Below are 26953 nucleotides of genomic sequence, written 5' to 3'. Positions count from 1 at the left end.
AAATACACAAAGAATGGAAAACATTCCATTACACAACAGAAAAATCAGTGGATAATACCCGTGTACAAAATGGGACGTTCCGAATTCCAGTGTGGTGCTTTTTTACCATCTTTTACTTTACACAGCTCTATGCTTAACGTAAATTAAATCGGTTAGCAAATATTGCAGATTATTTATGAATTGTGCGATATTTGTATGGCTTGTTGTACATTCTTAAATGTCAAAAGTATATGAACAATGCACATTACACGAAATAGGGAAAATGTGATTAATTGACAATTCAAATACCGTATGTCGATATACAGTACATGTACATGTGAAATAAGTCGCGTTTATAATAAATCGTCAAATTTTGGGTAAATGACGCAATAAGTGTCATTTTATGACGCCATCAATCAGCTGATTCATTATACGGATGGCGAAAAACCATGTCATATGACTAGATTTAAAGGTTGAAGGTCGTATAATTTTGAAGCTAAAGTTTTCTCGACTTTATTAATTATGAAAAATCATTCAGTGGTAAAGTAAAAAGTAGTCCGTGCACGTGACAGGTATATCCCTCAGTGTTGAATACAGGTTAGTATATTCCATAAGGTGTTATACCGCCAATGTCGCGTTGAAAATGGGATAAAATGACATATAGTTGCTGTTCCGCGCTTACGCTGCGCGCTTGATAGATCGCTTTAAGATTGCCGTAACGCTTATGTGGGTCTTTTAGTGGATGTTAGTTGGCAGCGCAATGAAGGCACTCTGCGAAGGCTGTAGATATGAATGAGGTACGCAAGGAGCGACTAAAGGCGTGAATGCATCCCGATCATTCTGTAGCCACTTCTTGCGCTCCTTGATATACTGTAGTCTATAACGCTGTAGGGACGCAGTGTTGAGAATGAGATGGTGCCGTATAGACATTCTGCGGGATCATGCAGTGCTTTGACCGAATTTTAAAACGCATTGAAAGCGGTGTTCGAAGGTCGTCCAGCATATGACTGGTCGTTTACAACCAGTGATTGTGGGCGATACTGTATGGTGCAGTAAAAATACGTGCACAAATAAACGTCTGGTTGATATAGACTGTCAGAATTACGAAACGGACAGCATTTTTTACTTTTATTTGATTAAAAAGTATGTAATAGTATAATTATAGATTTGTTAGTATAATTTTGATAGTATTTAACACAATTATGATATATATAATGCTTAAAATGTTAGTTTCGGCGTAATTTTCAATTATTTTAAACTGGTCTAATTTCCGGATAAGAGATTCGGACGTTTTTTCTATGTATTTTATTTTGTTTACATTATCATATGTTCAACGCATATATTCTTAAAAAATAATTTAAGCATTTATAAAAATAATAACATATACTTATTTCAGGTTATAATTAATGCACCCGATCAATCAAAATTGGTTTTAAAAAGGAAGAAAAACTGCTTTCTGTTTACTCATTATGGTTTTCTTTATAAAAAAAACACACCATAACATATAGTTATTTTTCGTCACGAAAAAGAGACTTGAAACTCGATTTTTTTCTTTTTAAAATTCATGAATCACACAAAAGCTTTTTTCATTTTCATCCAGCCTGTACACATTCTTGGAAAATACAACCCACATATTTGTTGCAAGAATAATCCCAGCTACTGACCCTCCCGGTTGCTGGAAGTTTGATCTGGAATCCAGGTGCTTTTTAAACAGTTATATGAGCCACATAACTATTTTCTGGCATACATAAAAACATAAAGATTATATAAATACATAAATGCGATAATTGTTCAGTTCCAAATGGGGACATTCCATAAAAAGTTGGGACATTTGCCCAAAAAGCAGGAAAAATAAAACAATCAATCATGCCACCTTTACCCTAGTCAATAATCAGTAAAATACTAAAAAAAAACTCATAATTTCTAGCAAATCTTGACGATAAATGTTTTGAAGAATTTCATGAACACAGGTGTTCTCCATTTTCTGGAAGTAAACACACATGTGCACTATACGAATGACTCCATAACTTGATAATGTGGGGCATGTCTCTATTTGATGACCAATCGGGGGCAGAGGCCCAGAGATGTGTACATTGTTTAACGCGATGTGCATGCATTGACGGCTGTTTTTATATTGATGCAATATTTTCTAAAAATCAGTCAAAAAGGAAAGTAAATTTAAGTGAAACATCAATGTGTATTGGTCTGCACTCAATTTGTTTGATATAAAAAGTAGTGTTTTGATAGGTTTTTAGCCTGAGGTGGTATAATACACTGTAATAGTATCTTTGTACTTGATTTGGGCCATGAAATACAAAAGCAGTCGGCTTTGAATTCTCTACAATGCATCTATCCATAGAAATTAGCGACCCCTATCATAAAAACACCATGGTGTGAATGACTAATTATTACAGAAAGAATCAATAATTATCCGATAAATTGGTGATGAGGTTTCAAAAACAACACTGGTGCACTCCAGTAGTAGAAATGGTTTGTTAACAGGGGCAATAAAGGGATAAGAGCTGGTAAATTTAGGCCAGACGGAGCTTGAATAGCGAGTTTCATTTTGAACTTAAAGAATGTTTGTCGTTTTTAACAAATGTCAGGACAAATTGTCACAAATTGGGATGCCAGGACAAACACCCCAAAATGGGACTGTCCTGCCAAGATCGGGACGTCTGGCATGTATGATAAATATATCCCTAATGCAGAAATTAAAGCAACTTTCTTGATGTAATGTGCTTGCAGAAAAATGATATTAATCCAAGTATCACAAACATCAACGGGTCATGAAAATGTGTAAGTTTTTGCAATGGAGTATTTCGAATTTGAAAATATGCTTTGACTAATCGTCACCGAGTCTTTTTTCAGGATATTGCAACCTACAGTGAACGTGTTGGAATTCTGCATCTTAATGCATAGGTCACAGAACATTGATTTTGATTCATTCTCAAAGCAAAGCCAATTATTATCAATTTTCCATGACTCTTGGAATGCTCTATTTTTTTTATGTCCCCCACTATAGTAGTGGGGGACATATTGTTTTTGCCCTGTCTGTTGGTTGGTTGGTTGGTTGGTCTGTCTGTCTGTCTGTTTGCGCCAACTTTAACATTTTGCAATAACTTTTGCTATATTGAAGATAGCAACTTCATATTTGGCATGCATGTGTATCTGTGTATGTGTAAAAGCTGCACCTTTTGAGTGGTGGAAGGCAGTGCCCCAGATAATTATTTGGGAATTAGGGTTTTCACCCATTGATTTTGATAAATAGGGTGATTTCATTCTTGAAATAGGGTGATATGAGATATAAAAATCTATACCATAAAACCAGTGCCACTTTACTTCTGTTGAAGCTGCACACGTGTATTGATTCAATAAAACTGTAAACTTTCATCATTTACTTTAATAAACTGATGTTTCATAACATCTTTAATCCTTGAAACTGTGCATAATATAAACTTTAAACTTAAAAAAATGATAACATGAATTAATCGGCACTTATGGGATTTTGCTTTCTTGGTTCGAAAACGTTTGCGATCGACTGATACTTTGGCGCAACAATCGCGGACATCTTTCGACCTCTCTTAGACATTTTATTTCGCATCGTAATAGAAGCTGAAAGTACAGACGCTTTACAAAGACATGCACAATGAACGACGGATTAGCCTAAGTCAGATTTAAAACGCATGTATGTCGTCGTCAATAATTTGGTCAGACGCTTTATTCAAGAATGAAATCTAGACCGCAGAGCGTTTGGATAACTTTGACTTTTACTGCTCCGTCATCCAGGCGCATGCTGAATGAAAGCGTCGCCGCATTACGAAAATAATTCCAATGAGAAAATACCGAAAATGAGCCAAGCATTTTCGATCGAAGCTATTGTATTGTACGCATCAAATTTGACGAATTTGCGTATAAGTAAAACCTGTTGCGTTTTAAATACGCATGATATTGTGTTTCTTTGCGTTGTTAAGCAATTAAATAGGGTGAAAGACGCAGATACGCAGCTTATCTGGGGCACTGGTGGAAGGTCAAGGTCATCCTTCAAGGTCAGAGGTCAAATATATGTGGCCAAAATCGCTCATTTTATGAATACTTTTGCAATATTGAAGATAGCAACTTGATATTTGGCATGCATGTGTATCTCATGGAGCTGCACATTTTGAGTGGTGAAAGGTCAAGGTCAAGGTCATCCTTCAAGGTCAGAGGTCAAATATATGTGGCCCAAATCGCTTATTTTATGAATACTTTTGCAATATTGAAGATAGCAACTTGATATTTGGCGTGCATGTGCATCTCATGGAGCTGCAAATTTTGAGTGGTGAAAGGTCAAGGTCATCCTTCAAGGTCAAATATATGGGTCAAAATTGTGCATGTAATGTCACTTCTGCAATATTAAAGCTAGCAATTTTATATTTGAAATGGGTGTGTATCTCAAGGAGCTGCACATTTCGAGTGGTGAAGGGTCAAGGTCAAGGTCATCCTACAAGGTCAAATATCATTTAGGGGGACATTGTGTTTCACAAACACATCTTGTTTTTTTTTTTTTGGTTCAGACTCATTTTCGTCCAAAGGACGCCTTAAGGTTAAACAAGCCATGTTAGCGACAGTACTGACAAAGTGGTTACTTTCATTTATATTGTAGACGATATGAATTACTCTTCCAATGTGTTACAAATTCGTAACTTTAATTAAACTTTAATTATTAAAAACCGCGCGTGTTTTTCACGTTTTCCTTTGATTAAAATACGCCGCTGTTAGTAAGCATAGTGTATGAGTAAAACGATCAAATTAATTAATTATCACCTTTCATTTCAATTGAAAATTAACAGAAAGTTGTAACATCAACGACATAGAACTAATTATTTAATTATCACTCTTTAATTTAGATCGATAGTCAGCTTGGAAATAATTAATTTATTGTCACGCTTATTTTCATTTTTATTCTTATAATACGACATTTGCGACCGACCGCTATTTTGTTTGCCGACGACAATATTAACGCTCGATTGGTCATTGTCGGCTCAGGTACTACTTACATGTACCCCGGGTACTCTTAAGTATACTTACATGTACCCTGGGTATGGTTAATATACTTAATCGTACCAGGTCGATATTAGACTGTACCCGAGTCGTAACCCCGCCTAAAATCCGATGTCGTAAAACGCGCTACCGATTATCTTAAACAAACTTCTCTTTGAAAAAATTGTGTCAACATGCTTTGTGAGTATGAGTTTCGATAATATAGAGGCCGTTTTACAGAAAATTGACATAAATGTGAATATAATTAATTTCAAAGTAATAGCTGACAACGACCGATTTAGCGTTAAATTTCCCGGGTACGTTTTAGTATATTTACCGTACCAGGGGTACATGCAAGTATACTTAAGAGGACCCGGGGTACATGTAAGTAGTACCCGAGCCGACAATGACCAATCGAGCAATATTAACTGTGTATTCAAAGCTCCACCCATTTTTACGTTTCATTCAACAACGTCATTTCATGTGTAAGCGAGCTCAGTTTTGATTGGCCAGCTACCATGTGCACTTCAATAACAATAAGGTCAAGCGATGTCTCGATACAGGTGCAGACCGGTTTTTGTTCACTGTCAAAATTGCTAATACTTTCATTGAAACAAAGAGAAAAATATAGAAAACCAGTTTCGGGTTAAAATGGCGGCTGTTTTTAATGAAATTTTACGAGATTTTAGCATTTTCGCAAATCGGATTTTTCTTGAGCCAAATTCTCAATATTTTCGCAAATGGCTCAAGTGGCGAACGACAGCGCGAGCCCTGACTATCTCTGGAATCCTCCGCAAGATAGATCTTGTGTCTAATCAACCAATCATGATACATCTGCTTTTTCTTGAACCTCTGTAAGATAGATTCAGTCGTCAATTCAGAACTTCGCATTTTTTATGACAGATTTTTTTCATGTATATATTTTGAGCTTTTTTGCACGCAAATTGATGCCATTGGCTAAAGGTATTATGTTTGTAACAAGGTATTTAGTGTCAGATTGAACTCTATTTTATAGACATTCATGAGACTTTTTGCATGTTTTTTTCCTTTAGCAGGAAGACATTTGAGCTGTACGCACATGTATATACTCTTAAGAGCTCAAAGCATTAAAGAAGAACTACCCACATATAAGTTTATTTTGCAAAAGTAAATATTATTTTGTTTATTCTTTATAATTTGATGTGACAGTAACAGAGGGGGTAATCATGTGATAGTCAAGATGGCGACGTCCATGCAGAGACAGTTATTTTTCCCCGTTTTATACCCTTTATTACTTTTGTTTATTTTTTTATTGAAGCTCACTTTCCAGCCATATATGACAGTAAAAACGTGATTAGCGTTTATATTGTATTTAAATTTGCTTTATATCTCAACTTTACTCACCACAAATTTTCTAAGTGGAGTCCTAATTAGGTCATCCTGCTAAAAAAAATTGCAACGAATAAAGTGGAGATATAGAGCGAATATTTCGATAAAATAAACGCCAGTAACTTTCTTGGTAATATGGCTGGAAAATGAGCGGAATTAAAAAAACTTATACAAGTAATAAAGGGTTTAAAACGGCGAAAAATATCTGCCTCTGCATGGATTTGGCCATCTTGATAATCATGTGATTACCCCCTTATGAGTAATAAACTAATATCTCTTAGATAGTTCGAAATTCTGTGCTTACTGGCCATAAGTGTCAGGGCTTGTTTTTCCATCTTTGTGGAGCGGCATTCATGATTGGCCTCCTAATTATGTGAAAATTTTTATCACAAAGTGTTCATAATTGTGAAAAAATAAGCCGCAAGCTGTTTATCGTTGTGAAAAATGAGTTGCAAACTTTGGTAAAGAAAAAATGCGTTAAAATTGCTCATTGCTGACATATTTGACTTTTGATTCAGAATTACTGAGTTTTTTACATTTCTCAGCTTATATAATTTAGATTTTTTTTTGTGTAAGCAACTATTAAGTCCAGTTAGTTAATGTGTATAGTTAAAAATTTAAATGGCATTTTTACAAAAAAAAAAAATTCTGAAGACAATTCAATTTGGTTTAAGAAATCTACAAAACATGTGTTTCTGAGTTTGTATGGTCCTTTCATTAAAATATATTTTTTGTTACTAACAGAGTACATGTAGACAATAAGACAAATAAGATAATAATTATTAATACATTATTAAGTTTTGACTATGTAATGTAAGGAAATTACAATTTTGCAGTTCTACTAGAGTTAAACTGTCAAGATGTATGATGAGGAAAGAAGTCACTTTGCAAATGATGACTTCAGTGGATTTTCAGAAAAAGAAGTCAGGCATGGTGTGTATTATATAACCTTCTTTTATATTTAATAAAGAACATTGTTTGTTTATAGAAACATAAATATTTGTAATTTAAATCAATTTTAAATCCTCAATCACCATTTTTTTCAATGGTGATACATTGTATTTGCTGAAGAGTTACAAGAAGTATGTTTTTGTATTAAGTATAAGTGTTTTATCCAGGCCATATTAGTTTGGTGCTGCACGGTGCCTGTTATTGGTTTGTAAGCTTGCCCTTTCAATTGCCTTTGTGATATGATATGGCCCTTGGGTCCTTTTATTGGATACAAATTAACAAAATTTATACTGACAAATGTTCATTATCAAAAATAAAAGTTTATTAAAAAAAATGTTTTTAGCTAAGCTCCTTGTCAGGAATGTCTTGAGGAATATCTCTCAAACTTTTAACATTTTTTCCACATATTTGAAGTCAAAGGCTAAGTACTAAAAAAACAATTAAACACTTTGGTTTATAAACAAAGGTAGAAACTGTTAAAATAACAGTGAAAGTTGAATGTGCTTTGATCTTACATGTATTGTTCAGTCAAATGTCATGCTACTCTGATCTTCTCCATTGAATGCCAAAACAAATGTTTCTTCCCCTTAAATGTAGAGATTAAAATATTTTGCCCAGATTGAAAGTAGTTGTATATATCGTTATAATATGTGTGATGAATATTGGTCCATACATATTCATAAGTACAGGGCCGTACCCAGGATTTTTTTACTGGGGGGGCCCAACCGGGGAGAGTTTGGGAGGGATCCCCCCATCCCTATATATATACTTTTTTTAATTTGGCACTTTGCAAGGTGAATTTTAATGCTTATAAAAACGTATTTTGTGATATGAATTTATGGAATATAACAAGTAAATCAGCACATTGCGGAAGTCTTAAGCTTTAAACATTGGTGTGAATTCACAACAATATTAAAAGCTTTAGATTTCCGAAACTTACAAGTTTAAACTGACGATTATCCACATCAACTCTCGTATTGCTTCCACCATTTTTTTCACAAATTAATAACGTCACAGTTTTTTTAATCTGATTTTTTTGGGTAAGACCTTGCCATTTTTGAGGAAAAAAATTGCGCGAAACGCCTAATTTTTGGGGGAAATAATGAAAGTCTTAAATAATCAATTTAACATATTTTACTGTTTTCAAACAAATTCAAGGAAAGTGATAATTTAACTATACAATATTTTGTCTACACTGGATCAGGTTAACTTATATAATGAGATCGATTTGTTGATTCATTTTTCATTTTTTTACCAATGAGCCATTAATAGGTTGATATTACTCAATTCTCGGTACTCAATTATATTAAATACTGAATACTGCCAAATTCTTATCTGTTGCTCGGTAAATTTATGAATCTGTTTTTCTTTTAAACAAACATGTTAACTATCTCATCGTAGTCTTTTTCAGGGATTTCCTTTCAAAAATTATAAATACTATACTATAAATACTATGTTTAATACCTTTGTCAGTGTTTTCGTTCCGGTTCAAATTCAGGGCCCTATTCTCAATGCAAAAAGTATATATTGGGACCTAAAAACTCCCAATAAAATGTTTCAAAAAAAAATTAAACTTTTAGAAGGGAAAATACGTCTAGGGCCTTCTCAAAAAAGGAAAATAACTTGCGTCGGCAATTATCAGACCATAGTCTACGAACTCCTGTGGCAGTTGCTTCCATTCGCTGCACGTATCAAAATGCATGTCAACCATCGATAGATGAGGCATTCATGATCACAATGGGGGACTGATCGGGGATGTGGGTACAAGGCGATAAGAAAACATTGCCTAGAGGCTTATCTCGATTGGCGAGCGTTAATCCCCTTATTTATCAGAGACAATAAAACATAGCTGCTCTTTTGTTTTGAGGGAAAGTGTACTGTGGGCCCTTGCACGAGAGAAAAAATTGCAGTGGGCCGATTATTAAAAAAAAATCATAGTTCGACAGCCAGCTGGGGGGGCCCGAGCCCCTGGGCCCATGGCCTGGGTACGGGCCTGAAGTATGTGTTTGGTTGACAATGATTAATGTTGTATTAAATGAGTTATTATGTAACTTATAGTAAAAAAATAATAAATTACTGGTAATAGGTGCACATGTATTTTTACTGTCTCCTGTCAGGTTTCATCAGGAAGGTGTATGGGATTCTGATGGCTCAGTTGGTGATTACCTTTGCAATCATGTGCATCTTTATATACTCGTAAGTTGGTGGATATAACTCAGACTGTATATACTTGTACGTTGGTGGATATAACTGTATATACTTATAAGTTGGTGGATATAACTGTATGTATTTGTAAGTTGGTGGCTATTAAGTCAAGTAAATTGTTGTTAAATGATATGCTTGAAACTGTGAAAAGCTTTAGATTTCGTTTTTTAATGGTTGTTATGTTATGCAGTGATTTTAATTGTAATGTTGTTTATGAAAACGAGATGTGTTTTCTCATGTTTTTTTTTACTCCAACTATGTTATGTGGGAATTTAAGGGTACTTATTGCCAAACTTTCATATTTGCATTGTTTTAACAGCCTATGAAAAGTAAGTAAACAAGCATGCACATTTTTGTGTCAGTATTACTCAGTTAAATGTGAAAAACTGAACATCTATTGTATATCTTTGTAGGTACCTATTATACAACAATATGTTTTATCTCTCAACTATTTCAGAGAACCAGTCAAGGAATTTGTACATGATCCAAAGAATGTCTGGCTGATGATAGTTGTGATGTATGTATTCGTAATCTTTTGTAATTATCATTTTAATACTTTAAATCCTTAGGGTGATTTAATAATTTTCTGCAAACTGTTTAGAAAAGAAGCATTTGTTTTAAACAACAACAACAAAAATTGATTTATTCAAATCTGGAGCTTTTTATTTTAAAGTAAAGTATTTAAAATAAAATAAGTTTTGACATGTTGAATATTTACCAACATTCATAAATTTTGATGTTTTGTAAATGTTTACAGTGCTGTCAGTGACGTTTAAATAAAGTAAAATATATAGATAGATTGGATACATTCCTTAAGGTTAAGTTAATTCTCCTTGGCTATTGAATGTACTATATATCAATGATCACATTAAACAGGGTGGCCACGTTTGTTGTCCTAATTGCTCTGGCCTGCTGTCCCAATGTGCGGAGGAGCTTTCCCACCAACATGATCCTTCTGACTGTGTTTGTATGTATCTTATGGGCAGCGTTTGCAAACATCCCAATGAGTGGGAGGCACTATGCATATTTTTATCCGTCAGTGTGTTTGTTCCAAAGCTTGTGCTTTGAACTCGTCTTAAAATACTGGGTGGATCTCGCTAAAAATTTAGTTAAATTAAATGTGTAGTTTATCCTAATTAACCCTTTCCCCCATATGAAGCAAAGTGACAATGGCTTTTGCAACCAGCATACAACCAGAACAGCCTGCGAGTTACTCGCAGTCTGTACAGGTTGTATGCTGTTTGCTGCTCATCAGTACCTAAGGGTTGGAAATGAAGCCTTTAAAACTTGAATTTAGTAAGAAAGATCTTTAATTAAAATGGGACTACAAATGCGACAAAATACGTCTCTATATGGTAAAGAGTAAAAGGATTTTAGGCTTGGACAATATTGGGCAAAAATGATGTCTTCTTTTCTTAAATAGAATATAGTTGCCTGAAACTTTGTTTTCAAATCCTCATTAATTAACATTACTGGGCGGATCTTGTTCAATCTATCCCACTTGAATGTTCTTGATGTCTATATTATCATAAAGAAAGGAAAATGGGCTGCGACAATTGTCGGCAGAATTATGGCCAATATGTCAGTTTTTATGCCCCCCCGTAGGGTGGCATATAGCAGTTAAAATGTCAGTCAGTCAGTCTGTCCGTTTGTCCGAATACTTTACCATTGGCCATAACTTTTGTTATCAACATAGAGTATATTGTTGTCTGAAGCACATTTTTATCTCATTTTTAACTACTGGGTGATCCTCACTCAATCTTTCACAGTTTAATTATGGCCTTTTCTCAATTGTTTTCCACTGGAATATATAGTATCAAAGGTGTGTGTTTTCAATCCCTAATTCTACCACGGCACGCGACTTGTTTTCTATATACAGAGAAGGAAAACTACCGTGGGTTATTACCCCGATATACCAACGGTGATAAGTATGACGTCACTTTGATTTTCCGCGCATTGTTTATGAATGAAAACGACGTCATTTGATGTGCATTGTTGTGGTGACGTCACGTTTTCGCGGAAAAGTGAAGGACGTCTGGTTAATATAATTCTCATTTATAACCTTTAAATCGCCGATAACTTATTAATTAAACTGTGTTAGAATCGAAATAATCGACGTGTAAGCGTTGGTTATTGCGGTAATAACCAACGATATGTCGTTCCGATGCTTGTTATCAAACCACTCGGGCTACGCCCTCGTGGTTTAATTCCTACGCATCTGAACTCCATACCGTTGGTTATTACCGCAATAACCAACGGTTACCCGTCGATTATTTCTCAAATAAATACTGACGGGATCCCACTCACACTTTGGCATTTAATATCCTTAATGTGTTGATAATTGTAAATAAAAATTAAAGGAATTTATGATGTGACAAGTTTTGGCAGAATTATGGTACTTTATATTATTCTTACATAGTGTGTTTTAAACTTCTCTCACTGCTTTTCAAGTTGAGCTCAGACTTTCACAGCTGGATGTGAAGATGATTGTTATGCAAAGAATTTTGACTGCGACAAGCATTTATACTTTGTCTTTTTATCCCCTGTAGATTCTACAGTTAATTTGTCTGCGTTCAAACATGCAATGAGGGTTGCTTTAGTTTTCCATTTATTTCCAGGCTAAATAAAATTTAATTTGCATGTACTGATGTGTGAAGATTACTCCAAAATTTGTGGGTTAAAATTGTAGAATTGTCAATACTCTCATCCTCTTGCTAACCTCACAATCCCTGCCCAGTCACTTCAATGCTGCTTTCTCGTTTCAGACTGTACTTGAAGGCTTCATGTTGGGAGTTGTTTCAGGGTAAGCAGTCAAAATAGATGCTTATTAATTTTGAGTTCAACAGATCAAAGGTCTAAGTTGCAGGAGCTTTTGACATTCCATTTGTCTGTTCACGATAGATAGAAAATGCCTTGATACAGGATCATATTAAATTGTATGCTCATAATTTGGGAGAAAAGGAAGGAGCACATCAAATTTATGGACAACAAGAGGTATAAGTCACGGGCATGCAATATTCAAACATATCAACAATAACATATATTAAACTTATAATATCAAAATTTTTGATAAAAGCATTGTCCTAATATATATCATGTTATGTTATTTAACGTCTGTTTTTATTTTTAGGAAGTACAAAACAGAGTATGTGCTGATGGCAGTTGGAATTACTGCAGTAAGTAAAAAATAAGGTGATCACAATCTCTTTTTGTGATAATTAATGGTGAATTTAATGCAGAAAGATTGGTAGTGAAACAGCAGAGGGGGTAATCACGTGATAGTCAAGATGGCGATGTCCATACCGAGACAGTTATTTTTCGCCGTTTTATACCCTTTATTACTTCTGTTTATTTTTTAAATGACGCTCACTTTCCAGCCATATCAGTAAAAAGGTGGTTAGCTTTTATTTTGAATTTAAATTCGCTTTATTTTTTACTTTACTCAATTTAAATTTTCTTAGTGGAGCCCTAATTAGATCATTATGATAAGAAATTTTGCACCGAGTAAAGTCAAGATATAGAGCGATTATTACTTAGAAATAACTTTCTTTTTAATATGGCTGGAAAGTGGGCGGAGTAAAAAATAATAATACAAATAATAAAGGGTATAACACAACGAAAAATACCTGCCTCGGCATGGACGTCGCCATCTTGTTTGTCACGTGATTACCCCCTCTGAACAGGTTGTTTATCATTTAATAAACAAATGTTTCAATATATACTACTCAAAATTTGCTAAGGATCACTTTTTTATTTTCACATTATCTTCAATTTAATTTAAATTGTTAGTTTGCAGGTTTTGATATTAGAATGTGTGTTTTTGATTTTATTAGCACTCTGGCATGCATTTTGACAGAATTATGTGCCCTTTTTATACATAGAAAATTGAAAATTTTGGTAAAGTTTTGTGTTTAGGTCCATTTTATTCCTTAAGTATCAAAGCTATTGCTTTCATACTTGCAACACTTACTAACTATCATAAGGGGACTGTGCAGGCAAAGTTGTGTAACTCTGACTGGCATTTTGACGGAATTATAGGCCCTTTATACTTAGAAAATTGAAAATTTGGTTAAGTTTTGTGTTTTGGTCCACTTTACCCCTAAAGTATCATAGATATTGCTTTCATACTTGGAACACTTGCAAACTATCAAAAGGGGACAGTTAAGGACAAGTTGCATAACTGGTTGTCATTTTTACGGAATTATGGCCCTTTTTTGACTTAGTAACTTTGAATATATGGTTAAATTTTGTGTTTAGATCCACTTTACTTCTAAAGTATCAAGGCTGCTGCTTTCAAACTTCAAATACTTTCATGCTTTCATGAGGGTACTGTACCTGGCAAGTTGAAATTTTCCTTGACCTTTGAATGACCTTGACTCTCAAGGTCAAATTATTAAATTTTGCTAAAAATGCCATAACTTCTTTATTTATGATTAGATTTGATTGATACTTTGACAAAACAACTCTTACCTGACATACCACAATAGACTCCACCCAAACCATCCCCCATGCACCCCCCCCCAAATATTTTTTTTTAAAGATCTTCTAATAAATGACCATCACACCCTCACACTATACCCCTCCCCCCCCCCCCAAAAAAAAAAAAAAAAGCATGGTTAAAAAACACAAATATTTATTTTTATTATTTTATTTTTGAAATACCGTCCAACCATCCCACCCAAGAATGCCCCCCCCCCCCCCCCCCTAAAAATAAATATTTAAAAAAAATGCATTTTTTTGCATTTTTGGAAGATAATGTAATTAATGACCACACCCCCACGCTACACACCCCTCTCCACTCCACCCCTCCCTCCTTTGTGATTGAAATTGAGAAAGGTCCCTTCACCTTTAAAAAGAAAAATAGATGAGCGGTCTGCACCCGCAAGGCGGTGCTCATGTTTTTATGTATTCTTTTATCATTGATGCATGATGCTGACTGAATCTTGCTAGGGCTGAACTTCAAATTTCACATACTATAAAAAGTGATCCTTAGCAAAGTGTGAGTAGTATATATTTAATTGGTGTATTTAAGAGATAATTTTCGGCCAAGTGTTGATTATTGCTGTAAGATCCAACTGTTTGGAGTTGATATGCCATGGAATTGAACTACCAGACCAATAACAATGGTTTGATTACCGGTACAAGCAGCGGGACAACAAACTTATTTCTCCAATAACCAAATCTTAATCAGAAATTATATCGGTTTTACCACAAAATTTTATGATTTCTCTGTATAATATTAGAAAAAAAATTAAGTATTGAAGCATCTAAGTTAAGTCATATTTTTTTGTACACAATATCAAACAAGTTGCAGGTCATGGTTGAATACTTTGTACATGCTATACAACATTTTGCATAAAGAAAGTAATACTCAGTTCTGTTAAAATGCATGTTTTACATTCAAATTCTTCTATCAAACATGTGACAACAATTAAGTCTAATTAAAATGTTCTTATTGCAGAATCTTCATTATTGCTGGTTGTGGTTGCATTTTGTATCTTTAGTGCATATATTACTTCCATTCTTCAGGTGGTGACACTTAGCCTGACCATATTTGCTTTCCAGACAAAAGTATGTAAACATTGAATTATAAATATTATGTTAACGTCAATAAAGCATTTATATGGCTGTTTTTACATGTACACACAAATTGTGATGGCTGATATAGCATAGACATGGCTGTATTAAGACATTTGTTGTGCTAATTTTGGATCAAATTCAAACTTTAAAATAAATAATTGGAACATAATAGGAAAAATTAAAATGACCGAAATCTATTCCTTAAAGTGTAAAATTATGCTATTATGTTTAACTGCTGTCTCTGATTATATAACGCTGTCTCGGTACCCGTAACTTCCCTGATGGCTAGACAGACACCAAATCCATGATGCTAGTTGTAGTACATTGACATACAATTGCGTCTGATTCTAGGAAATAAGCGGTGTTTTGGAAAAACTGGGCTTAATGCTTGGACGTGTTATTTTAGTTTAGCCTGTGATGTCTGCAAGGCTTATCAGCTACAATAGTTTCCACTTAAACAGGAATTTCCTTTAGAAGAAAATTTCTTTAAACAAAAAATACAATAAAATCGGAAAGTGTCATCCCTGATTAATCTGTGATGATACTTGACGCACATGCATTAAGCCATGTTTTCTCAGAGCCAGACTCAAATAGAGTCGTGTTCTGAGAAAACTGGGCATAATGCATGTGCGTAAAGTGTCATCCCAGATTAGCCTGTGCATTCCGCACAGGCTAATCAGGGACAACACTTTCCGCCTAAACTTGATTTTCGGCAAGGAGGGTCTTTCTTGAAACTAAAAATACCATAAAAGCGGAAAGTGTCGTACCTGATTAGCCTGTGCGGACTGCACAGGCTAATCTGGGACGACACTTTACGCACATGCATTAAGCCCAATTTTCTCAGAAAAATACACAATGGCTTATATTCAAGGTTTATATCTGCTTTCAGTGGGACTTCACGATGATGGGTGGGCTGCTGTTTGTGTTGCTCATCGTCCTCTTCTGTTTTGGTATCCTGTGTGCGATCTTCCGCAGTGATGTGAGTTCCATTAAAACTCATAACACTCATAACACTATCCGCTCATAAGTAGTGTAAAAATATTTTAAAAAATGAAATGGTACCAAATTTGACATTTTTGTGTATGTTCACTTCATACGTCAGGTCAAAATTTCATGAGATCTCTGTAGGTAAAATTACAAACACATGGCCAGTCTTATTATCTGTTTCTTTGCCACAGCTTTTACAATATTATTGTATTTGATTTAATAATCCATACAGTAGATGCTGCTTAGTAATCTAGGGCAAAGAGTGTGTATTAAAATTTCAACAATCAAGCACATTTTTAACTCGCCTGTGCACACTCAAGGTGAGCTATTTTAATCACCCTATGTCTGGCATCAAGGCATTGTGTGGTGTGTGTTGCTTACTTTGAGCTTTTTACCATTCTAGAGGCCTTTTTTTACCAAATATGGTGAAACTTGGTAAGAATTTTTATCTTGACAATATCTAGTCCAAGTTTCAATGTGGGTCATGTTGGTTAAAACTAGGTTACAAGGTCAAATCTTAGAAAAACTATGTAACCTCAGTAGAGGCAACATTTATGAATTAATCTTAATGAAACATAGTTAGAATGTGTATATTGACTTAATTGTGAATCTGGGTGATGTGCATCCAAAAAGTAGGTCATGAGGTCAAATGTAAAGAAACATTTTTTTACTGCACTAGAAGCCGTTATAATGGCTCAAGCTTGATTAAACTTGGTCAGAATGTTTATCTGTTACACTGAGTATAATCTGGGTCATGTGCGCCCAAAAAACTAGAAAATCTTGTTACCAATTTAGAGGCCAAGTTTATGACTCAGTCTTGATGAAATTTATGCTGAATGTTTATCTTGACAATATTAAGACCAAGTTTGAATCTGCGTCATGAGTGTTCTAAAAATAATTCAACTGATCAAATCTAAGAGAAACCTTTTTACCATTCTAGGAAAAAACATGTATGTCTTGCTCTTGATGAAACTTGGTAATAATGTTTATCCTGATACTTTCTAGGCTGTGCTAGAATATGGGTCACGTGCAACTAAAATCTGCATATGAATCTGTGTCATATGCATAAACAACAAGGTCATCATGTCAATTTTAGAAAAACTTAGCCTGACTGAGGCTTGATTAAACTTGGTCAGATTGTTATCTTTACACTATTAAGGCCAAGTTTGAATCTCCGTCAGATAGCTTAAAAAACTAGGTCACGAGGTCAAATCTTAAAAAGACTTATTACCATTCTACAGCTACATTTATGATGAAGTGTTGATGAAAATTTGTCAAAAAAATGGAGACGGTGTTTGATTCTCTGTCAAGTGGGATAAAAAAATAAGATCCCTTGGTCAAGTCTTCAGTATTCGGTGTCTATGAACTCTTTATTTAAGCTCAATTGCTTTCTCAAGTATTTTTGCTGGGAAGAACAAACACTGTACATCTTTGAGAAATTTGCGAGAACACTCTCCAAATTGGTATAGAATCCAGAACTGAAAAACAGGGGCACCATATTACACCATTGCCACATTGAACGGATCACATTGATTTTACTTTATATTTTCTTATATCAAATAGTATTTTTTAAATATTTCCAATTCACTTTCACATGCTTGTCGTCAGGCATTCATGAGTCATTGCTTGCAACTTAGGATTGATTTCCTTTTGTTGTCATCAATTATTGCATAGGATTATAATTTATATGAAATGACATTTTTGTACCAGTATACAGTACTTATGCACATTTTATAATGTCACATTTAACTCCTTCAGATTGCAAACATCGTCTATTCCTGCCTTGGAGCTCTACTGTTTTCTGCGGTAAGTTTATCTTTTTGTAACTGCATGATATTGGTACTTTTGTATTTTTACGCCCTGGCTTCAAAAACTGTAGTTAATTATCCCCCGCCATAGGCGGAGGGATATTGTTTTGGCGTTGTCTGTCCTTTCGTCCGTCCGTCTTTCTGTCCTTCCGTCCTTCACTTTTGTGTCCGGAGACATATCTTGGAAGTGCTTTGGCGGATTTCATTGAAACTTGGTATGAGTATATATATGGATAAGAGGATGATGCACGCCAAATGGCATTGTACACCATTGGATAATAACGGAGGTATGGCCCTTTGTATCTTGAGAAAATGCTTTTTCGTGTGTGCCAGGAGCCATATCTTGGAAGTGCTTTGACGGATTTAATTGAAACTTGGTATGTGTATATAAATGGATAAGAGGATGATGTTGGCGTTGTCCATCCGTCCAGAAATATTTGTGTCCAGAAGTATTTTTGCGGAGGATATCAATTTAACGAATTTGCTTGTTGTGGTTGCTTTATCTGTTAGTCTGTCTGTTAATTTTAGCTCTACTGGCCGAAGGCTTGAAGAGCTTATGTCATGGCTTGGTTTCCATCGTGCGTGCGTGCTTTAGACTTTTTCTTGTTTACACGATAAAGCCAACAGTTTTCATCCGATTCTTTTCAAACTTGTTCAGTGTCTTTATATTAATGAGGACTCGAAGCCTATTGAAAATGGGTTACATCAGAGTAAATGTCCAGAATTTTCTCTCCTTGAATTTGAGAAAATTGTTAAATGAGGCTTGTTTACGCAATAAAGTCCACAGTTTTCATCCAATCATTTCTCAACTTGCACAGTGTCTTTATCTGAATGATGAGTCAAACCCTATTGAAAATGAGCAAAATCGGAGTAAGTCCAAAATTATCCCCCTTTGAATTTGAGAAAAAAAATGAAAATTAAGTTTTTTTATGTGATAAAGTCCATAATTTTCATCCAATTCTTGGCAAACTTGCACAGTGTCTTTGTATCAATGAGGACTCAAACCCTTTTTATGCCCCCCTTCGAAGAAGAGGGGGTATATTGTTTTGCACATGTCGGTCGGTTGGTCCGTCCACCAGATGGTTTCCGGATGATAACTCAAGAACACTTAGGCCTAGGATAATGAAACTTCATAGGTACATTGATCATCACTGGCAGATGACCCCTATTGATTTTCAGGTCACTAGGTCAAAGGTCAAGGTCATAGTGACTGGAAACAGTAAAATGGTTTCCTGATGATAACTCAAGAATGCTTACGCCTCGGATCATGAAACTTCATAGGTACATTGATCATGACTGGCCGATGATCCCTATTGAGTTTCAGGTCACTAGGTCAAAGGTAAAGGTCACAGTGACTCGAAACAGTAAAATAGTTTCCAGATGATAACTCAAGAATGCTTACGTCTGGGATCATGAAACTTCATAGGAACATTGATCATGACTGGCAGATGACCCCTATTGACTTTCAGGTCACTAGTTCAAAGGTCAAGGTCACTGACACAAAACAGTAAAATAGTTTCCGGATGATAACTCAAGAATGCTAAGGCCTAGGATCATGAAACTTCATAGGTGCATTGATCATAACTGGCAGATGACCCCTATTGATTTTCAGGTCACTAGGTCAAGGTCACAGTGACTCGAAACAGTAAAATGGTTTCCTGATGATAACTCAAGAATGCTTACGCCTAGGATCATGAAACTTTATAGGTACATTGATCATGACTGGCCGATGATCCCTATCGATTTTCAGGTCACTAGGTCAAAGGTAAAGGTCACAGTGACTTGAAACAGTAAAATAGTTTCCGGATGATAACTCAAGAATGCTTACGTCTGGGATCATGAACAGCCCTTGTTTAAAAAGAGCAATCTCGAAACAATAAGTCCAGAACTACTTCCCCTTGAATATGAGAAAATTTTGAAATCCCGCTTGTTTACGCAATTAATTCCAGTTTTCATCCAGTTATTTCCAAATTTGCACAGTATCTTTATATCAATGAGGACTTGAACCCTATTGAATATGAGCAGTATCGGAGAAATAAGTACACAATAATCTCCCCTTGTATTTGAGAAAATTCTCCGTGTTTGCGCGATTAAGTACACAGTTTCCATCTTATTCTTTCCAAACTTGCACATTGTTTATAGCAGTAGAGCGGTTCAGGCCCTCATGGGCCTCTTGTTTTACTCTTGCTTGGTCATCCATTATGTTATTTCATTATTACTTGCCATTAATGACCACCTTGAGGAAACATTTTGTGTGTTAAACCTGTCTCAATCTCAGAGGTCAAGGTCAAACCTAAAGCCCGTATGCCAAATGGGACCATTAAACAGCTTGGTTGGGCTGTAACTTTGTAAGTTATCATGCAGTGTCAAAATAACTTCAAATGACTAACATGACTGATTATTATTAGTGCGTTATTTGTTTACAATCTTTAAACTGAAAATATTTAACATCTGTTTTGACAAATTATCAAACAAAAAGATGAATATGTATTGGTTGAGTGATGATAAATGCGATCTACAAAATTGGGAAGATACAATTTTGTACTGAAGAATTGGATACGAAAAATAGAATTTTTATAACCTGAAGGTATGCTAGAATTGCATTTCAAATACATCAAAAGTATGTTATAAGATGAGTTATCAATCCATAAAAAGTATATAATACAAACTGCAACAGACCTATGAACAATGTTCCTTGAATCATTTACCTTAAAGATTGAAGAGTATGCATGCATGCAAGCCATGTGCTGAAGAACATAACTATGTCTAGAAGAATAAATGAGCTTGGAAAGTTATAAAATGCTTCATATGCCTTGAATTTTTGCCTTCAGGCAATTTGAAAAGTTAAAGCTAAAAGCCAGTTAACAGGCAGTTCAGCTGAGTAGCAGAATCTATTCTCAAGTGCTAACACCATGCTAGCTTCACACCAGTGGTAACAGGTTTGAGTCCCTGATACTCCCAACCCATTCTTCAATCATGTTAATTCAGCGCAAGCTATACCCATGTATCACACAAAATATAGCCATCTTAGACTTAACAATTGCACTGCAATCATCACCTGTGTCTTTATTTATCACTATGCATCTTATAAAATTGAAACATACAAAGATGTCAAAGTAAAATGCACATCTTCACAAACTAATGTAATTTTATTGAATGGCTGAAGATACAAGCAGCTTAGATTATTATTTATGACAAAGTGGCGAGGCTGATCAAAACTATACCCTCTGAACTTAGTTTGTCATCCTTGTGTGACAAAAGAAATTACAATGACAAAAATTGGACCATATGATTGTGTTAAGAGTTTATTATTAGCAATATAGTAAGCTTTGAATATATATTTGGGCCGAAATGTTCAATGAATATGGACAAATCATGCACTGGTTTGTGAGATTTCTGTTTGAAAGAATGGAGAACAATTATTTTCATTTTGCTTGTTTGCACAAATATTTTGGGACCAAAATCACTTGTCAAAAAACTGATCAGAATGCTGTGGCTTTAACCAGCAGTTTTGACTTGCCTCACATGTTCATTGCATTGAGACGATAAGTTGGATTCAATGTGTATATCCATAGCCTGAAGTCTAGGTTAAACAGTCATTTTTATGCACTCAACGGTTGGCATATAGAAGTCTTATCGTGGGTAGTATTGGATAGTAAGTTGCTCCATTCATTCAAATTTCATGTTTTCTCTGTAACTTGATTCCTGATATGATTTTAAATTTTAATGATAATTTTGAATGTTATTGCAAATGACAAGACAATGTATGGCATCCTTTTCCCAGGCTCCTCAGTTAAAGTCAAGGTTTCATAAATATTTGTTTTTAGCTCACCTGAGCACAATGTGCTGTTGGTGAGCTTTTGTAATCGCTTTTTGTCCGTCGTGCGTTGTGCGGCGTCAACATTTGTCTTGTAAACTCTCTAGAGGCCACATTTAGTGTCCAATCTTCATTAAATTTGGTTAGAAGATTGGTCTCAATGATATCTTGGATGAGTTCGAAAATGGTAACGTTTGCTTGAAAAACATGGCTGCCAAAGGGCTGGGCATTTTCCTTATATGGCTATATATAGCTATAGTAAAATCTTGTTAACTCTCTAGAGGCCACATTTATTGTCCGATCTTCATGGAACTTGGTCAGAAGATTCATCCCAATAATATCTTGGACGAGTTCGAAAATGATGTCGGTTGGTTGAAAAACAGGGCCCCCAGGGGGCGGGGAATTTTTCCTTATATGGCTTTAGTAAAACCTTGTTAACACTCAAGAGGCCACATTTATTGTCCAATCTTCATGGAATTTGGTCAGAAGATTGGTCTCAATGATATCTTGGATGAGTTCGAAAATGGTAACGTTTGCTTGAAAAACATGGCTGCCAAGGGGCGGGGCATTTTTCCTTATATGGCAATATATGGCTATAGTAAAATCTTGTTAAATCTCTATAGGCCACATTTATTGTCCGATCTTCATGAAACTTGGTCAGAAGATTCATCCCAATAATATCTTGGACGATATTGAAAATGATGCCAGTTGGTTGAAAAACATGGCCGCTAGGGAGCGGGGCATTTTTCCTTATATGGCTATAGTAAAACCTTGTTAACACTCTAGATGCCACATTTATTGTCCAATCTTCATGAAATTTGGTCAGTAGATTGGTCTCAATGATATCTTGGATGAGTTCGAAAATGGAAACGTTTGCTTGAAAAACATGGCTGCCAAGGGGCGGGGCATTTTTCCTTATATGGCTATAGTAAAATCTTGTTAACTCTCTAGAGGCCACATTTATTGTCCGATCTTCATGAAACTTGGACAGAAGATTCATCCCAATAATATCTTGGACGAGTTCGAAAATGATGCCGGTTTGTTGAAAAACATGGCCGCCAGGGGGCGGGGCATTTTTCCTTATATGGCTATTGTAAAACCTTGTTAACACTCGAGAGGCTACATTTATTTTTCAATCTTCATGAAATTTGCTCAGAAGATTTGTGCCAATGATATCTTGGATGAGTTCAAAAATGGTAACCTTTGCTTGAAAAACATGGCTGCCAAGGGGCGGGGCTTTTTTTCTTATATGGCTATATATGGCTATAGTAAAATCTTGTTAACACTCTAGAGGCCACATTTATTGTCAAATCTTCATGAAACTTGGTCAGAAGATTCATCCCAATAATATCTTGGACGAGTTCGAAAATGATGACGGTTTGTTGAAAAACATGGCTGCCAGGGGGCTGGCATTTTTCCCTATATGGCTATAGTAAAACCTTGTTAACACTGTAGAGGCCACATTTATTTTCCAATCATCATGAAATTTGCTCAGAAGATTTGTCTCAGTGATATCTTGAATGATTTAAAAAATGGTAACCTTTGCTAGAAAACATGGCTGCCATGGGTCGGGCATTTTTCCTTATATGGCTATAGTAAAATCTTGTTAACACTCTAGAGGCCACATTTATTGTCCAATCTTCATGAAACTTAGTCAGAAGATTCATTCCAATAATATCTTGGACGAGTTTGAAAATGATGCCAGTTGGTTGAAAAACATGCCGCCAGGGGGCGGGGCATTTTTCCTTATATGGCTTTAGTATAACCTTGTTAACACTCTAGAGGCCACATTTATTTTCCAATCTTCATGCAACTTGATCAGAAGATTTGTCCCAATAATATCTTGTTATCTCAGGTGAGCGACTTTTGGCCTTTTAGTCCCTCTTGTTTAAATGTTTTTTGTAATGCCTAGGAGATAATTAATGTCATACCCCATGACCAGGCATTGAGTCGCGTGCAACACTCATGCTTGTCATTCAAAGGTCAAGGCCACAATTAAATTCCATTTCTCAGACAAGTATTTCATATGCTTCAGTAGTATTTGTCACATAATGTGACAAGCATAAACAAACATTGATTAATTCTATAAATTCTATAGAAATATTACTAGTCCTCAACTGAGACATAACATGCATGCCAGGATCTTTCATTGTATTTATCATTTCTGTATGTAAAATATACCATATCCATGACCTTTGCACACAAGAATTAAAGAAATGCTTTCCCTTAATTATGTTGATTTAATACATTTCACATGGAAAACAAACACATTTTAATTTTAAGAACTCTTATTTTAAAAACAACAGGATTTCAGCACAGTGAATTATACAAGGAATTATCTTACTGATATTTTTGTACATTTCACTACTTAGCATAAAGTAAGCCTGGTTCTGGGAAAACTGGTCTTAATGCATGTGCTGAAAATGTTGTCCAATGTTATTCTGAACAGTCTAATCTGGGGAAAAACTTTCTGCCTATACTGGATTTTCTTCTAGAAGAGACTTCCTATAAGCAAAAAATTACATGAAAGCGGAAAGTGTATGTCCGGACTGCACAGGCTAATCTAGGACGACACTTTGCACAAATACAATGAGCCCAGTTTTCTAAGAACGAGACTCAATTGTTTTCCTAGCTAATTCCTTGCGTCAATTTCTTACCTGGGCAGTACCTGGTCTGAGAAGGAAAGTGATAAAAGCTATATGCAACCAGCATAAAACCAGATCAGCCTGCATGTAACTTGCAGTCTGTTCAGGTTTTATGCCGTTTGTTGGTAATGAGGTGTTGAAAACTTGAACCCAGTACAAAAGGTCTTATAATAAGGTTGATTTCTTTCTTCTGCAGTACCTGGTATTCGACACACAAATGATGATGGGCGGTAAACACCAGTACGCCATCTCCCCCGAGGAGTACATCTTCGCGGCACTCAATCTCTACCTGGACATCATCAATCTCTTCCTCTTCATCCTCGCCATCTTTGGCAAGAAGGATTAGCTTGTTACCAGCGCAACAGAAAATGTTTGTGCGAAGTAAAATTTCAACTGTCAAAAAAAATCTTGTTTAGAAGGACTGTTGTCAACGTTTTTTTCTTCTTAGAGAATGGCTGTTTTTCACAATTTTGAGAAGTTCACTAATAAACTGTTAACAATTTAAAAAAGTTTGTGACTCATTTTTTCACAATTTAGAAAAGTTTGTGACTTGTTTTTCATCAAATTTAGTGGCCAAATACTGCTTCACAAAGAGAAACAAACTGGTTGTGTGAGTTGGGAACGGACATCCTTGACTTTGTATCGTGTTTGTTGAAAGATGATTTTTGTGCTGGTTAATTAGTTGAAATTTTTGGTTGTGACTCAAGTTATTATTTTGAGGTTGACAAATGTATTGTGTTTGTATGACTGTTGTGTTAACAACTATTTATATGTTTGAAATTTCATATATGTATAATACATAGTTTGAGGCTTTTCTTAAATTCTGTACCAAAGGGTCAGCATCTGATGTAGTTTATCGGTTACTGGTACATATTGTGAATCTCTAGTTTTACTTTAATGCAATATTGCATAGTTCATGCAAAAATTAATAAGTATAGCAAATATAGTCAGTATTAGTGTAGTTATATTTAACTTAAAAAAACACATTGTTATATTTTATTAAAAAACAGTATTGAGACAATTAATTAAGAGACTTTTGTATGCTATTGATTCTATATATGTATGTTTGCAATCTTCTGTTTTCAAACTGTGCACACACTGACACAGTCTACAGTTCTATACCTAAAGCTGCGCTTAACATCTTAGTGCAATGCACATTACGCAATTCTTAATGTTTTTATGATTGTTGTGTTGTTTGTTTGTAATTTGTTACTATGTTAGTGCGAGTATTTTAACTATTTCGAGTTGTTTGGTTGTGTTTTTTTTTTATAGACTAATTGCATTTTAGGTAAAACAAATCAAAATCTGCGAAAACAAGGAAATAATCAAATAATGGTAACTAGCTATTATCATAAAATAATAACTTAAATTTCAAAAAATGTATTATTAATGTGTTATATACTTATTCAACCTTTTCAAAGTGCTATCATACTCTACACAAAAATATTGGACATCATAATTTTCAAATATACAGGTACAGTTGCCATTATTGCAGCAAAAAAGATACTAAGTAATTTGTTTTATTGCTGGGAAAGATACTAAAAGATAATTTGTTCTGTTGCTGGAAAATATACTAACTTCTTGTTTTGCTACATCACTTTTTTAAATTCTACATTTATTGTTTACTGATTATTACAGATTGAAGGTTACATTGTTTTGTGGGTGTTTTTTTTCAATTATTATTAAGTAAAAATATTAATTCCAACTTTTATTTTGTAATTACTTGAAGCACTTTGATTTTTTTTATCATAATCATGAGTTTTATTGTTCTTACAAAAAGCGAATTACTTGTTACTAAGTAATTATTTACTTCAAAACAAATGTTATTAGTATTATTTTTTATTAAATTGGAATAAACCTATGCACATTTCAGTATGATTCCCACCAAATGTGGGCTTATTCTTTTACAAGTTTAAAGTATTAAGGTTAATGTTCAGACTATTATTTCCATGTCATAGTAGCGTTGTATTTTCTTCATGCATAGATTTCTGTTTTTGTGTATTTTGAAATTCAAATAAATTAATTCCTGGAATCCCCCCACAGCTTGGAACATACAACACTGTTTATTTGCTGTTGAACTGTTTATGCAGCATATGTTTTGTTTAATGCACTATATTACATGATTTTGCACACGTGCAAGTAAATTGTTGTTGGTGTTTGTCCATAATAATCAGGCCTAGATGAAATGTCAACCTAGAATGGAGAACATGCCCAAGCAGGTGAAGTGCTTTTGAAGTTTTATTTATTAAATCTAAAATCAATAATTTTTTAGGGGAATTTGTTGTGAATTAATTTTAAATTTAGTAATGGTTTATGCTTGAAAGGTTTTTAATTATGCGTTCTTTCATTTGGTTGAGAAATATGTGGATGTTTTGCATTTGCAAAGGTTGCAGTGAAAGGCACACGATTGTATTCTTAATAAATATGTTGTTAAGATTTGAAGAATGCCTTTGTTGTTCTTGCTGTGTGTTGTCCATATCAACAGGATGTTGGATTAATTTACACACTGATGAGAACGTACTATATTCATCTGTTATCAGATCTGGTGTTAATATTGTGTTTTATTGAACATAGACTAGTATTGGTTTAAA

At 34.7% G+C, this 26953-nt stretch overlaps 1 protein-coding gene across 5 annotated transcripts; it reads left to right on the top strand.

Moving 5' to 3' along the window:
• Positions 1 to 955: 955 nt before the first annotated feature.
• On the top strand, positions 956 to 26807 carry LOC127859881 (protein lifeguard 1-like). 5 transcript variants are annotated; one of them, XM_052397468.1, is made up of 12 exons: positions 1013 to 1122; positions 6054 to 6147; positions 7206 to 7302; positions 9438 to 9516; positions 9983 to 10042; positions 10402 to 10492; positions 12291 to 12328; positions 12656 to 12701; positions 15055 to 15096; positions 15995 to 16084; positions 17851 to 17898; positions 24559 to 26807. In XM_052397468.1, exons 3-12 carry the CDS (start codon positions 7230 to 7232, stop codon positions 24706 to 24708), a joined length of 717 nt encoding a protein of 238 aa, XP_052253428.1. In that variant the 5' UTR covers positions 1013 to 1122; positions 6054 to 6147; positions 7206 to 7229; the 3' UTR covers positions 24709 to 26807. The 5 variants fall into 5 exon arrangements, with proteins under 5 accessions (XP_052253427.1, XP_052253428.1, XP_052253430.1 ...); XM_052397470.1 differs by lacking the exon at positions 6054 to 6147 and adding an exon at positions 1580 to 1678 and having other exon boundaries at positions 1061 to 1122; XM_052397467.1 differs by lacking the exon at positions 6054 to 6147 and having other exon boundaries at positions 956 to 1122.
• Positions 26808 to 26953: the final 146 nt, after the last annotated feature.

This window comes from Dreissena polymorpha, chromosome 15, assembly GCF_020536995.1.
Source record: "Dreissena polymorpha isolate Duluth1 chromosome 15, UMN_Dpol_1.0, whole genome shotgun sequence".
Lineage (NCBI taxonomy): Eukaryota > Metazoa > Mollusca > Bivalvia > Myida > Dreissenidae > Dreissena > Dreissena polymorpha.
This window is presented reverse-complemented; position numbering and strand designations above follow the sequence as displayed.

What these genes read in the sequence shown, in the direction of transcription:
- LOC127859881 (XM_052397467.1), top strand. Translation starts at nt 7,230, where the DNA reads ATGTATGATGAGGAAAGAAGTCACTTTGCAAATGATGACTTCAGTGGA. An exon ending in ATGTTGGGAGTTGTTTCAGG is followed by an intron (nt 12,329 to 12,655) that starts GTAAGCAGTCAA and finishes TTTTATTTTTAG; the next exon opens with GAAGTACAAAACAGAGTATG. An exon ending in GTGCGATCTTCCGCAGTGAT is followed by an intron (nt 16,085 to 17,850) that starts GTGAGTTCCATT and finishes TAACTCCTTCAG; the next exon opens with ATTGCAAACATCGTCTATTC.